The sequence below is a fragment of the Oncorhynchus gorbuscha genome, linkage group LG18 (assembly GCF_021184085.1).
Source record: "Oncorhynchus gorbuscha isolate QuinsamMale2020 ecotype Even-year linkage group LG18, OgorEven_v1.0, whole genome shotgun sequence".
Taxonomy (NCBI): domain Eukaryota; kingdom Metazoa; phylum Chordata; class Actinopteri; order Salmoniformes; family Salmonidae; genus Oncorhynchus; species Oncorhynchus gorbuscha.
This window is the reverse complement of record NC_060190.1, coordinates 73,825,320-73,840,706: the sequence shown is the minus strand read 5'-3', so window position 1 is coordinate 73,840,706 and position 15,387 is coordinate 73,825,320. Positions and strand designations below refer to the sequence as shown.

Here is a 15,387-nt window from a genome sequence, read left to right as displayed (position 1 = left end):
CACGTCACAATCACTAGCCTCGTTTACGCCTTGTGTTAACATGTACGTTTCGTAATCGGATCAATATGATCCAATCACTATCTGATCATGTACAATCAGAATGTGGAAATGATCAGGACAAAGGACGCGAGTTAGCACCAGGTATAAACGAGGCTATACTGTGGGCTCTTCTTTATTAGCCTACAGTGTTTTTTGGTCACTGTTACGCAGGGAGGATGTATGTCACAAGTGTTTTTTTTTTCTTAAATTGAAACCACACGAACTTCCTTTTCTACCTTCCTTGGGTTGTAATTTGCGCGTCAAGAGACAGTCAGAGGAGTTGACAGCAATGATGTATATATTATACACATTGGTTTGAGAAAGAGAGGCGCGAACATGTAGCCTAGGCGTTGTGTTGATAAAGGTTGAAACATTTATCCAGGATGAACCGTTCCAGTAAATTGTCATCTGAAAAACAGAAGAAAACCTGGATGAAATACGCAGTGCTATGCTGACAACAAGATGCAACTCGAGACCGGTGAGCGCAGTGGGAGAAACCAGAATTGAAACCTGCGGTGCTTCAGTGAAGGTAGTCTTTGAAAGAACATTTTTTTCCTTTTTTGTAACTTAAAAAAAAAAATGGTCCTTGAAATACTGTAGTTTGGTGTCAGCATTTGCATGCGGTTTGTTTTTCAACCATGTTTTCTAAATATGTCCTTGTTTTTTGCTTGAGCAAATAGGCAGTGCAATCAAGTTTTATAACATTTTACGTTAGACTGACGATGGGCACTGAAATATTTCTACCGATATTGGCAGTTGTTAGGCTATAGAAATTAAATAACTTACTTTTTTCTCAGGGGGAACTTCTGTGATTGTCATGTAGGTTATGATTTTTCAGCTCTGGTCAACATTAACATAATTGAAAGCATTTTGTTACTATTACGATGATTATCAATGTTTTGTTCTGTTTTTTTCCTTGTATTATGCATATCGTTAATCTCTCTCTTGAACAATGCATCTTTCCTAAGGGCACGAAGCAAGATAAAGTTAACCCGCACCTCTCTGATTCAGAGGTTTTGGGTTAAATGCGGAAGAAACATTTCATTTGAATGTATTCAGTTGTACAACTGACTAGATATCCCCCTTTTCCTCTGTATAAGAAGGGGATACAATCGGACCCTGGGAATTACAGTATCTATCCTCAGTATAACATCAATGATCCTAGAGAGAATTGTTCATGAGCAAATGTATGAATATGTCAACAAACAAATTCTAATGTATGATTTTCAGTTGGGTTTTTAGAAAAACATACTCCACTGATTCATGTCTACTTTAGTTGATTGACTTCATCAGGAAAGAGATTGATGAGGGAAATATGTGTGGAATGGTACTGCTTGACCTACAGAAGGCCTTTGATACAGTTAACCACTGTCTCCTAATCTCCAAACAGGAGGCACTGGGGTTAAGCAGTATCCCTCTAGGCTGGGTAAAGTCCTACTTGACAGGTCGAGAGCAAGTGGTAGAGGTTAATGGTTCACTGTCTCAGGCAAAACCAATGAGTTGTGGTGTTCCGCAGGGGAGTGTGTCTGGGCCTCTATGGTTTTTACTGTATATATGAGTGAGGTGCTGACTACTAAAACCTCTGTTAGCTGCCCGGGAAGCATCCACGGTGGAAGCTTGGGGGTGTGAGCATGGCAACTAAAGTGCTTGGGAAGGTTACTGCCAGCACCAAGTTTTGGCTAAAAAGTCCAAGCTGCTTGATAAGGACTCCATGAGAGTGCTAGCCACTGCCCTCATTCAATGCCATTTTGACTACTCTAGTACTTCCTGGTTTGGGGTCTTATCTAAACTTCTGAAGGGGAAGCTCCAGATAGCCCAGAATAAGATGATCAGGGTGGTATTGAAGGTGAGTCCACATAGGCAGGAGCTGCTTTCAGAATCTCAACTGGCTGCCTGTTGAGGCTAGGGTGTCCCATGTTAAATAAAATCTAACTGGTTACTTTCCCTGTGTTTGGGATGCACACAACCACAGCAACAGAACATGTGTTGCTAATGTGTGTTTATACAGGTTCAGGAGTAATGCTGCGAAAGGTACTGTCTTGTATACTGGAGCCTCCGAGTGGAATGAGTTGCCTCTCACCATTAAAACAATGTCCTCCCTGGGCAGCTTTAAAAAATACAGTAAAACAAAATGTTTGTCTTATTTGCCAATGTGAACGTCCTCTACGACGTAACTGCAATGATGAGATGGATGTTCTTCTTCTTTGTTTTTTATGTTGTGTTAAAACGCGGCCATACTGTGTTCAATCGTGTGGATCTTGCCTAGCCATCTTGTCTGAAGAGGATCACTGTAACGCAGACGGAGGGAGTCAGGAAGCAGGTGCAGTCGGTGAGTTTAATCAGTGTGAATACAAAAACAGATGTAGGGTCTAAACATGGGGAAAAACAGGAAACAATACTACCGAACAAGTGATACAACGGAGTGTTAGATAAAGGGGAAGTAATCAGGGAGGGATGGGAGTCCAGGTGTGCCTCAAAATGGGTTGCCAGGTGTGCCTCAAAATGGGTTGCCAGGTGTGCGTAATGATGGGTTGCCAGGTGTGCGTAATGATGGGTTGCCAGGTGTGCGTAATGATGGGTTGCCAGGTGTGCGTAATGATGGGTTGCCAGGTGTGCGTAATGATGGGTTGCCAGGTGTGCGTAATGATGGGTTGCCAGGTGTGCGTAATGATGGGTTGCCAGGTGTGCGTAATGATGGGTTGCCAGGTGTGCGTAATGATGGGTTGCCAGGTGTGCGTAATGATGGGTTGCCAGGACCGGAGGTTAGTAGACCGGCGATGTCGAGCGTCGGAGTGGGAGTAGACGTGACAATCACAATGGAATAAGTCCCACACTTTATTGTGTTTTCCTCTATGATTTAACTAATGTGTATGTATGGCTTGTTTTATGTGTACTTGTGTTGGTCAAATTAATAAACTCTATCTAATTATAGATTGATTTGAGTGAGTGAGTGAGTGTGTGTGTGTGGTGTCAATTATTTTTGAAATGGCAACTATTCATTCCAATCATGTGATAAATTCCTAATCACTTCCAACCAACAGTACTAGATTATTAATCGGTGAATATGTGTTCCTGCTTGAAATGCCCGAGAGGCACCAGTAGCTTCACTGAAAATGTCATTAAGCTGGTCATGGTTTGGAAATTTCTAGTATTATCAATAATAAGTCTATTGATGAAATTGTATAATACCAACTTCATTGTTTGTGTTCTACCAGTTGATCATTATTTAAGTAGGCTATTCAATGACTTGGTGAGCTGTTGAGTGAGTGTAATGAGGTCTGGGTGTAGAGGAGTCAGGCGCAGGACAGCAGATATGAGTAAATAAACGTACTTTACTCAACATATACAAATGCAATACAAAAAAGAGAGCCCACATAAACGGACCGTACTACATGCAAACATGGGGGAACAGTGGGTTAAATAATGAACAAGTAATTGGGGAATAGAAACCAGGTGTGTAAGACAAAGACAAAACAAATGGAAAATGAAAAGTGGATCGGCGATGGCTAGAAGGCCGGTGACGTCGACCGCCGCCTGAACAAGGAGAGGGACCGACTTCAGTGGAAGCCGTGACAGTGAGTTACGCATATTGTAAAACAGTGTCTCTTTTTGTGGTCCCCATGCAGCCCCCCCCCGCCCCCCACCTCATCTGATGGAGAGGCCGTCTTCTACAACCAGGCGCCAGGCCTGGTTCCAGACCGGTCGCCAGTGGCCCACCCTGAAAGAACAAGATCCACAGGGACCTCCATCCACCCACCCGTCTGTTCCACACCAGTCTGCATCAGAGGACGATGTCTTCTCAGATGGTCAGTTCTCATTTTGGTAGTTCGATAAAGAGCTTACATTTTGAGTGACATTAAAAAAATACAAAATAAACGTTCCTTTTATTTAACTAAGCACGTTAGTTATTTACAATGACGGCCTACCCCGGCCAAACCCGGACGACGCTGTGCCAATTGTATGCTGACCTATGGGATTCTCAATCACAGCCGGATGTAATCCAGCCTGGATTCGAACCAGGGACTGTAGTGATGCCTCTTGCACTGAGATGCAGTGCCTTCGACCGCTGCGACATTGATGCATTACTGTATAATATCTATTGAACAACAACAGGCAGGGGGCTAAAACTCCTTAACAGCAACTCTGTTTAGTCTGGTATGTTTATAAGTCACAAAATGTGGACGGCTGGCCTCTGCATGATGCATCACAGCTTTGCAACAGAACAGAGCAAAAAAAAAAACATGCGAAGTGTTAATTGTCTTAATGCTGAATGCTCACCCAGATTGTTCTATATCTACTGTTTCCACAGGATGCTCAGCAGGAAAGATTGAGAGCTGGCTGCTGGGCTGTGGGTGAGTGAGTGAGCATACCGTGCAAGGTTTGACTTTGAAATGAAAAACTTCAGAGAGGAACTGGATAGGCGAGGATGATGCGTCAGTGGCAGCTAGAGGTTGATGGAAACCGCCCACAGTGTGGGGGAAATGTAACACATGTGAATTGTCAGTATCAAGTTGTGCTCGAAAATAGATCTTTTCTGTTTAGGATATGGTTACAGGTCAATGGCATGGCCCAAAGGGGATTCTTGAGTCATTTCCCGAAACACCTTGGTTCTAGAACTAGTTGTGTTCTATTTATACTGTTGGACATTCTATTTCCAAACTTTCTTTGGTGTTGTGTTTATAGTCCCAGGTTTCCATCATATTTGGTAGAATAGTACTGTTTGTTCTGTTTATTCCTCCAGTTATGTTTAACAGAAAATAGCATCCATGTTAGCACAGAAAAGCAATTGTTGTATAACTGGATGGAAACTTAAGTATTGTGTAATTACTTATTATTACCAATGATCATAGATGACTTGGTCGCGACTCTATTGGCAACATGATGTCATGAACGCAAGTCAAATTGCTCCAGTAGTCTGAAAACGCGACTAAAAGGGACGTGCGAACTTGTATTATTATTTTGTAGGTTTTTCAGTCGGATAAAGTGAGATAAGAAATGCTGGGGTGTTCTTACAGCATCTGGTTAACTTCACTATCTGACAATCCGCTTGAGAGCATTTCCTCTGTAGGAAGTGAACAAACTTGTAAAAGCTGTAGCTCTGCTGGACAGACTGAGAGGATAGCTGGCTAGAGATGATCCCTGTAGGTCTGACCCTGTATAGTAAAGATACCAGTAGGTCTGGTTCGACCTGGATGTGTTTAACACAGAAGGCAAAGGTTAAACAACCATTAACAATCTATCTAAGAGACAGTTGTATTTAATCATTCCGACTGCAGCTCATCACTGGGGCTAAATAGCCAGATATATAACTCAAGGGTTTTTCATTATTTACTATTTTCTACATTGTAGAATAATAGTGAAGACATCAGAATTATGAAATAACACATAATCATGTAGTAACCCCCAAAAGTGTTAAACAAATATATTTTATATTCTTCAAAGTAGCCACCCTGCCTTGATGACAGCTTTGTACACTCTTGGCATTCTCTCAACCAGCTTCATGAGGAATGCTTTTCCAACAGTTTTGAAGGAGTTACGACATGTGATTGTGGAGGCCAGGTCATCTGATGCAGCACTCCATCGCTCTCCTTGGTCAAATAGCCCTTACACAGCCTAGAGGTATGTTTTGGGTCATTGTCCTGTTGAAAAATGAATGATCTTCCCACCTAGCGCAAACCAGATGGGGTGATGTATTGCTGCAGAATGCTGTGGTAGCCATGCTGGTTAAGTGTGCCTTGAATTCTAAATTAATCACTGACTGTGTCACCAGCAAAGCACCCCCACACCTCCTCCTCCATGCTTCACGGTGGGAACCACACGTGGAGGTCATCTGTTCAACTACCCTGTGTCTCACAAAGACATGGCAGTTGGAACCAAAAATCTCAAATTTGGACTCCGACCAAAAGACAGATTTCCACAGGTCTAATGTCCATTGCTCGTGTTTCTTGGCCCAATCATCAAGTCTCCTTTTTAGTAGTGGTTTATTTTCTTCAGCAATTTCACCATGAAGGTGTGATTCACACAGTCTCCTCTTAACAGTTGATGTTGAGTCTATTACTTGAACTCTGAAGCATTTATTTGGGCTGCAATATGATCCTCTGCAGCAGAGGTAACTCTGGGTCTTCCTTTCATAGAGAGCCAGTTTCATCATAGCGCTTGATGGTTTTTGCGACTGCAATTAAAGAAACTTTCAAAATTCTTGAAATGTTCTATATTGACTGACATTCATGTCTTAAAGTAATGATGGACTGTCATTTCTCTTTGGTTATTTCAGCTGTTCTTGCCATAATATGGACTTGGTCTTTTACCAACTAGGGCTGTCTTCTGTATACCACCTCTACCTTGTCACAACACAACTGATTGATTAAGATGCATTAAGAAGGAAAGAAATTCCACAAATTAACTTTTAACATGGCACACCTGTTAATTGAAATGCATTCCAGGTGACTACCTCATGAAGCTGGTTGAGAGAATGCCACGAGTGTGCAAAGCTGTCATTAAGGCTAGGGGTGGCTACTTTGAAGAATCTCAAATATAAAATATATTTTGATTCAACACGTAATTCCATATGTGTTATTTCATAGTTGATGTCTTCACTATTATTCTACAATGTAGTAAATAAAATAAAAACCCTGGAACGAGTAGGTGTGTCCAAACTTTTGACTGGTACTGTATATAGTAACTTCGGAAAGTAATCAGACCTCTTGACTTTTTCCTCACTTTGTTAGGTTACAGCCTTATTCTAAATTTAATAAACAGTTTTTCCCCCTCATCAATCTACATATGACAAAGCAAAAACAGGATAAAACAAAAAATAATATATGAAATATCACATTTACGTAAGTATTCAGACCCTTTACTCAGTACTTTGTTGAAGCACCTTTGACAGCGATTACAGCCTCGAGTCTTCTTGGGTATGAGGCTACAAGCTTGACCTGTATTTGGGGAGTTTGTTCCAATCTTCTCTGCAGATCCTCTCAAGCTCTGTCGTGTTTGTCAAGTTTGTTATAAGGATCGGACCAAGGTGCAGTGTGGTATGCGTACATTCTTATTATTTAAAGAATAAACTCTGATCAAACTAACCAAAATAACACAACGACACGTGACTCTATACAAAAGAGTGCTGACAGGCAACTACACATAGACAAGATCCCACAAACACCAAAGGGAAATGGCTGCCTAAATATGATCCCCAATCAGAGACAATGATAAACAGCTGCCTCTGATTGGGAACCATATCCGGCCACCATAAACGTACAAAACCCCTAGACAATACTAAAACTAGCGTACCCACCCTAGTCACACCCTGACCTAACCAAAATAGAAAGAAAACAGAGATATCTCAGGTCAGGGCGTGACAGTGTTGGATGGGGAGCATTTCTGCAGAGGTATTTTCAGGTCTCTCCAGAGATGTTCGATCGGGTTCAAGTCCGGGCTCTGGCTGGGCCACTCAAGGATATTCAGAGACTTGTCCCGAAGCCACTCCTGCATTGTCTTGGCTGTGTGCTTATGGTCGTTGTCCTGTTGGAAGGTGAACCTTTGCCCCTGTCTGAGGTCCTGAGCGCTCTGGAGAAGGTTTTCATCAAAGATCTCGCTGCTCCGCTCTCCATCTTTCCCTCGATCCTGACTAGTCTCCCAGTCCCTGCTGCGGAAAAATATCCCCACAGCATGAGGCTTGCCACCAATTCCATACAATCCTGTCTCGGAGCTCTACAGACAATTTTTTGACCTCATTGCTTGGTTTTTGCTCTGACATGTACTCTCAACTGGGGAAACGTTTATATAGACAGGTGTGTGCCTTTCCAAATCATGTCCAGTCAATTGAATTTCCCACTGGTGAACTCCGATCAAGTTGTAGAAACATCTCAAGGATGACCAATGGAAACAGGATGCACCTGAGCTCAATTTCAAGTCTCATAGCAAAGGGTCTGAATACTCATGTAAATAAGCAATAAATAAATAAATAAATACTAATATATATATATATACACACATACATTTGCTGAAATTTCTAAAATGCTGTTTTCACTTTGTTGTTATGAGGTATTGTGTGTAGATGGACGAGGGGGAAAAAAAACACATTTTAGAACAAGGCTGTAACATAACAAAATGTATAAAAAGTCAAGGGGTCTGAATACTTTCCCAATGCACTGTATATCCGCCTTACAATTTTTAATAGATAGACCAATGGTGTTTTATATAAATAGTGAATAATTAACAGGTCCCAAGACGGACCCCTGTGGAACACCTGTTATATCGTTATTCAGCCTTGACCCCATCAATCAGGTGTCTGAGCTCAGGCCTATCGAGGACAACTTATTCAATAAAACGGCATGATCAACAGTATCAAAAGCTTTTGACAGGTCCACAAAACAAAGCATCACATTTCATTTCATTGTTTTAAAGCATTAACAAAGATCATTAACAACTGAAGTGGTTGCTGTAATAGTGCTCTGCCCAGGACTAAACCCTGATTGGTTTACATTCAAAATACATTTTTCAGATAAATTTAAAAAAAGGTGCAAAGTTATGCATTTACCAAGGATTCTAGAATCTTAGCCAAACAAGGAAGTGTTGAAATGGGGTGATAAGTATGATCTCTACTATCTCTGTGCTTATGGAGTGGCAGCACAAGAGATGATTTCTATACTTTTTGAATATTTCCTGATAATAATGTTAAATGACAAAATGGTGGGTTATTGAGCCAACAATGATGGGTGCTGCACACTTTAAGCAGACTGGGATCCAATTGGTTGGTTCCTGTGGATTTGTTGTTGTCTATTGCTACCAAGGCATCCAGGACTTGGTTTTCTGTAAATAGTCTACATTTAGCCGGGTTCCCATTACAATCTGAAACAGTGGTTACATAATAATCAGATTTAGCCTTTTCTGATTTAAATTATTATTTTTTTTTTTAAATAATGATACCTCAGTTGCTTAAAAGCTTGTCCGCCTGGGCTTAAGCTTCTGTTCCTGGCCTTGACCCAATGTAATGGTCCAGTGTGTAGCTGGTGTAGAGAGTCAGGCGCAGGACAGCAGATATGCGTAATCAACGTACTTTACTAAAAAAATACATATGTACAAAGCAACATGGCGAGCCCACAAAAACTGGGCAATAGTCACTGTCCTGGGTTCGATCCCCGGGACCACCCATACGTAGAATGTATGCACACATGACTGTAAGTCGCTTTGGATAAAAGCGTCTGCTAAATGGCATTTATTATTATTATTATTATTATTATTATTATTATTATTATTATTATTAACATTATTATTATTATTATTATTATTATAATATTATTATTATTATTATTATTAACATTATTATTATTATTATTATTATTATTATTATTATTATCTGGTGTATCGGTTAAAATAAGAACAGAGTTGATTTTGAAGGATCTTTAGGGTTGGGCTGTGTGGGTTTAGTCATCATCTGGGTTAGGTTTAGATTTGTCTGCATTTCCCAAATCATAATTTAGGTCACCCAGGATAATAACTTCTGATTTTAGTAAAATAAAAAATAAAAAACTAGTTTCCTCATCGAGTGCGCAAAGGTTAGCCGGGGGAGGACAGTAGACCCCTATAACAGTTATGGATGACATTTTTCCCCAGACAAAGGCTTAAAGATATACTGAACAAAAATATAAACACAACATTCAACAATTTCAAAGATTGTACTGAGTTACAGTTCATATAAAGAAATCAGCCAATTTAAATAAATAAATTCGACCCTAATCTATGGATTTCACATGACTGGGAATACAGATATGCATCTGTTGGTCACATGTACTTTAAAGAAAAGGTAGGGGCGTGGAACAGAAAACCAGTCAGTATCTGGTGTGACCACCATTTGCCTCATGCAGCGTGACATCTCCTACACATAGAGTTGATCAGGCTGTTTATTGTGACCTGTGGAATGTTGTCCTAATGTTTTCAATGGCTGTGTGAAGTTGCTGGATATGGGCAGGTATTGGAACACTACTTTGACATCGGGAAACCGTTCGCCCACACATGCGGTTGTGAGGCCGGTTGGCCATATTGTCAAATTCTCCAAAACAATGTTGGAGGGGGCTTATGGTAGAGAAAGGACTCTCTGGCAACAGTTCTGGTGGACATTCCTGCAGTCAGCTTGCCAATTGCACGCTCCCTAAAAACTTGAAACCTCTGTGGCATTGTGTTGTGTGAAACCTCTGTGCCATTGTGTTTCTGACAAAACGGCCCATGGGGCCTGGGGCCGCAACCAACCAATGATGGAATGAAGCAAATCAAATGTTATTTTATTTGTCACATACATCGAATACAACAGGAATATGACCAACATTGAAATGCTGAATACAACAGGAATACGACCAACATTGAAATGCTGAATACAACAGGAATACGACCAACATTGAAATGCTGAATACAACAGGAATACGACCAACATTGAAATGCTGAATACAAGCCCTTAACCAACAATAGACCTTACAGTGAAATGCTTACTGACAAGCCCTTAACCAACAATGCAGATTTAAGAAAATACCAAAAAAGAAAAGTAAGAGGTAAGAATAACAAATAATTAAAGAGCAGCAGTAAATAACAATAGCGAGGCTTTATACAGGGGGTACTGGTACAGAGTCAATGTGGAGGCTATATACAGGGGGTACTGGTACAGAGTCAATGTGGAGGCTATATACAGGGGGTACTGGTACAGAGTCAATGTGGAGGCTATATACAGGGGGTACCAGTACAGAGTCAATGTGGAGACTATATACAGGGGGTACCGGTACAGAGTCAATGTGGAGGCTATATACAGGGTGGTACTGGTACAGAGTCAATGTGGAGGCTATATACAGGGTGGTACTGGTACAGAGTCAATGTGGAGGCTATATACAGGGTGGTACTGGTACAGAGTCAATGTGGAGGCTATATACAGGAGGTACTGGTACAGACTCAATGTGGAGGCTATATACAGGGGGTACTGGTACAGAGTCAATGTGGAGGCTATATACAGGAGGTACTGGTACAGACTCAATGTGGAGGCTATATACAGGGGGTACTGGTACAGAGTCAATGTGGAGGCTATATACAGGGGGTACTGGTACAGAGTCAATGTGGAGGCTATATACAGGGGGTACTGGTACAGAGTCAATGTGGAGGCTATATACAGGGGGTACTGGTACAGAGTCAATGTGGAGGCTATATACAGGGTGGTACTGGTACAGAGTCAATGTGGAGGCTATATACAGGGGGTACTGGTACAGAGTCAATGTGGAGGCTATATACAGGGTGTACTGGTACAGAGTCAATGTGGAGGCTATATACAGGGTGGTACTGGTACAGAGTCAATGTGGAGGCTATATACAGGGTGTACTGGTACAGAGTCAATGTGGAGGCTATATACAGGGGGTACTTCAATGTGTTGAGGTAATATTTACATGTAGGTAGAGTTATCAAAGTGACTATGCATAGATAATAACAGAGAGTAGCAGCAGCGTTCAGGGGGGTGGGGGCAATGTAAATAGTCTGGGTAGCCATTTGATTGGCTGTTCAGGAGTCTTATGGCTTTGGGGTATAAACTAGGATTCTCTTGGACCTAAACTTGGCGCTCCGGTACCCCTTTGCCGTGCGGTAGCAGAGAGAACAGTCTATAACTAGGGTGGCTGGAGTCTTTGAAAAATGTTTAGGGCCTTCCTCTGACTCCGCCTGGTATAGAGGTCCTGGATGGCAGGAAACTTGGCTGTACACACTACCCTCTGTAGTGCCTTGCGGGTGGATGCCGAGCAGTTGTTATACCAGGCTGTGATGTAATTTATTTTCAATTGAAACTTTATGATTAGTAACAACATGTAACCTACGTCTTCTCATTAGGCTGGAGACGGACTCAGAAAACTCCAGACATAATCTGACTGTTGGTAAGTCTGACAACAAAGCCACCGTCACTGAAATCTACTGTCAGCATGGAGCAAAGATGTCATATCCCACTGGTCACAACAGAACACTGATTTTTAGTCTCCTCTCTTCTTCCAGAGTCTCTGCTGAAATCGAAAAGTTTTGAAGATGACCTGAGTCTGGGGGCTGAGGGTGAGGATGAAAGAGAAGATAAACCTGTTGGCACACATTTACATGCAGGCAGGCGCGCACGGACACACGGACACACACACACACCAAGATAAAAAGACACCATAGGAAATAATCAAAGCAGGAAATAGTTTTGTAGGAAAATTAGGAGAGCATCATGAATGTTTTGGAAACGGATGGTCTGTGTATGTGTGTTACCTTGTGAAGTCCCATTAGACCTGTTTTGTCTAGTGGAAGGCTTTCATTATTTTGCCATTTTAATAAATCCAGGGTACAGGTCTGTGCAATGTTAGTGAGATACACCGTTCTCATGGCATAGGACTGCTTCTCCACTGCTAGTACATCAACGACATGTAGTTCCACTGAAACAAAACAATAGGCTCATTGTAGCGTCTAACCTTCAGCCTTCACCTCTTTAATTGAGTGTCTGACATGCTTGTGCATGTTATTTAGCTGCTGACTGACTGACTCTCCCTAAGACTGGCCCGATTTTATATAAAGCAAAGATGAGGGCCATCGCTCACTGAAGTCTAGTCACAACACAAAGGGGCACAGAGGAAATGTACCAAATCTTCTGGGGGAAAACACACACACACCAGTGTTTTCTTTTCACTCAAACGTTACTTTTCTTTAATGTTTTACAGCTACAGTATTAAATGTTGAGGAAGGAGTCTCAGAACTGAGGTAAGACCATATTTAACCGGAATATGTGGTTTAATTACATAAATTCTGTCTTAAATATCTTTCCTGTTTTAGAGGGAGGTTTAGTTTAGTCAAGTATGGTTGAAGAGATGTAAGTTGACCTGCTTTTATCTCCCAATGGTGGTGCCTGCTGGCTAAATGGTGCCTGCTGGCTAAATGGTGCCTGCTGGCTAAATGGTGCCTGCTGGCTAAATGGTGCCTGTGTAGCAGCTGCCCACTGCTGTTTCCGCCACCCAAACATCCTCACAGAGGAGTCACCACCAGGTCAGTGGCCACTGGCCACCCACAGTAGATCTGTCAAATTGACAAAGTACTACACATGGCAGGCTACATTTATAGTCTGGAGGTTATTTTTTTATACATTCTTTTCCCCAGCTACTAGTACATTTTAAATACAGGTACATTAAGATATGACTTCTGTTTTAATACAGGCATAATAATAAATAATAGCATGCATCAACTACTATTATAAAGTTATTAGAATCTTTCTGGTTTGTTTTGGCCATTGTTTATTTCTGCCTGTCATAGGTGTTTGTCTTTGATTCCTGTTCTGTTGTTCTGTATCTGCAGTACTCCCCACCAGAGGCTGGCTCTGTCCCTTCTCCACCTGGGTCACAGTCTGGCCTCCAGTGGGCTCTCCAAAAGCACCAGTAAAGCCTCGAGGCGAGTTGGGACCAACCACTCTCAACCTGATGTTTCACAGTCTAACAGATCTAGTACAACGTCACTGAAGAATGTTTCAACTGAAGTGCAGTCAGTAACTCTCTCTCTCTCTCTCTCTCTCTCCTCTCTTCCTCTATCTCCGTCCCCATCCCCTCTCCCTTCTTCTATCTGTCTCTCTGACTCATCACTTACACACACACACACACACACACCCTAGTGTGTCGGAGGCCCTGCAGATGTGTGCGGAGGATGCAGAGGAGACTCTGTACCAGTTAGGGTTTGGTTGTGATGAGCCTGAGGTCACGGCCCGTATACCTATCCGCTTCATCAACTTCCCCTCCCATGCCCACGGCATCAACCTCCGCCTCTTCCTTCAGTCCCAACTGCACCGGCTCCGACAGGAGGACCCAGGACTCTCCCTGGCCAGTAAGACAAACACACACCATTGTGCAGGACTCCCACCCACACTACTGTGGTCATCACCATCATGCAACACCCACAGCCAAGATATAGATAGTGTCTGAATATGACTCAGCTATAATTTACATAATAACTGTAGTTATGTAGCACTCAGCTTCATTTACGTAGTAACTGTAGTTATGTAGCACTTTTCATGCAGTTGAAACAGTTGAATCACTAAATCAAAGTGTACAATAGACAACTACATCTACAGACTGATAGTGTCTATATAACTCTGTAGTATACAGGGCCTTCAGAAAGTTTACACACCTCTTCACTTATTCCACCTTTTTGTTGTTACATCCTGAATTTAAATTGAAAACATATATATATATTTCTTACCCATCTACACACAATACCCCGTGATGACATCACAATACCCCGTGATGACATCACAATACCCCGTGATGACATCACAATACCCCGTGATGACATCACAATACCCCGTGATGACATCACAATACCCCGTGATGACATCACAATACCCCGTAATGACATCACAATACCCCGTAATGACATCACAATACCCCGTAATGACATCACAATACCCCGTAATGACATCACAATACCCCGTAATGACGTCACAATACCCCGTAATGACATCACAATACCCCGTGATGACATCACAATACCCCGTGATGACATCACAATACCCCACATAATAAAGTGAAAACATGTTTTTAGAAAGTTTAGCTAATTTATTGAAATTGAATTCAGAAATACAGCGCCTTGCAAAAGTATTCACCCCCCTTGGCGTTTTTTCCTATTTTGTTGCGTTACAACCTGTAATTTAAATGGATTTTTATTTGGATTTCATGTAATGGACAGACACAAAATAGTCCAAATTGGTGAAGTGAAATGAAAAAAAAAGACTTGTTTCAAAAAATGTAAAACAATTAAAAATGGAAATGTGGTGGGTGCATATGTATTCACCCCCTCTGCTATGAAGCCCCTAAAATAACATCTGGTGCTGCCAATTACCTTCAGAAGTCACATAATTAGTTAGATTGCACACAGGTGGACTTTATTTAAGTGTCACATGATCTCAGTATATACTGTATACACCTGTTCTGAAAGGCCCCAGAGTCTGCAACACCACTTTTTTTGTTTTTTTTGGGGGGGATAGTTATGCACGTCCACGCTTTCACAATAAAACATATTTTGCATGTTGTGTAAATCAAATGATACAAACTCCCCCCAAAAAATCTATTTTAATTCCAGGTTGTAAGGCAACAAAATAGTAGAAATGCCCAGGGGGGGTGAATACCTTCACGAGCCACTGTATCTCATTTATACTGAATAAACACAACATGCAACAATTTCAAAACTTTTACTGAGTTACAGTTCATATAAAGAAATCAGTCAATTGAAATAAATTCATTAGGCCCTAATCTATGGATTTCACATGACTGGGCAGGGGCGCAGCCATGGGTGGGCCTGGGAGGGCATAGGCCCACCCAC

At 41.6% G+C, this 15,387-nt stretch overlaps 1 protein-coding gene across 3 annotated transcripts in view; it reads left to right on the top strand.

Moving 5' to 3' along the window:
- The first annotated feature begins 207 nt into the window (after positions 1–207).
- Positions 208–15,387, top strand: part of tespa1 (thymocyte expressed, positive selection associated 1) — a 22,699-nt gene continuing 7,519 nt past the window's right edge. Inside the window, exons 1-10 of one of the 3 annotated variants that reach the window (XM_046310205.1) lie at positions 208–568; positions 2,306–2,368; positions 3,666–3,845; positions 4,349–4,391; positions 11,893–11,936; positions 12,052–12,105; positions 12,747–12,786; positions 13,012–13,068; positions 13,375–13,467; positions 13,685–13,893. In XM_046310205.1, the coding sequence (XP_046166161.1) occupies positions 3,692–3,845; positions 4,349–4,391; positions 11,893–11,936; positions 12,052–12,105; positions 12,747–12,786; positions 13,012–13,068; positions 13,375–13,467; positions 13,685–13,893 (694 nt within the window). In that variant the 5' untranslated portion in view covers positions 208–568; positions 2,306–2,368; positions 3,666–3,691. The remainder of the gene's footprint in view (positions 569–2,305; positions 2,369–3,665; positions 3,846–4,348; positions 4,392–11,892; positions 11,937–12,051; positions 12,106–12,746; positions 12,787–13,011; positions 13,069–13,374; positions 13,468–13,684; positions 13,894–15,387) is intronic. The other 2 variants (XM_046310204.1, XM_046310206.1) reach the window with 2 other exon arrangements.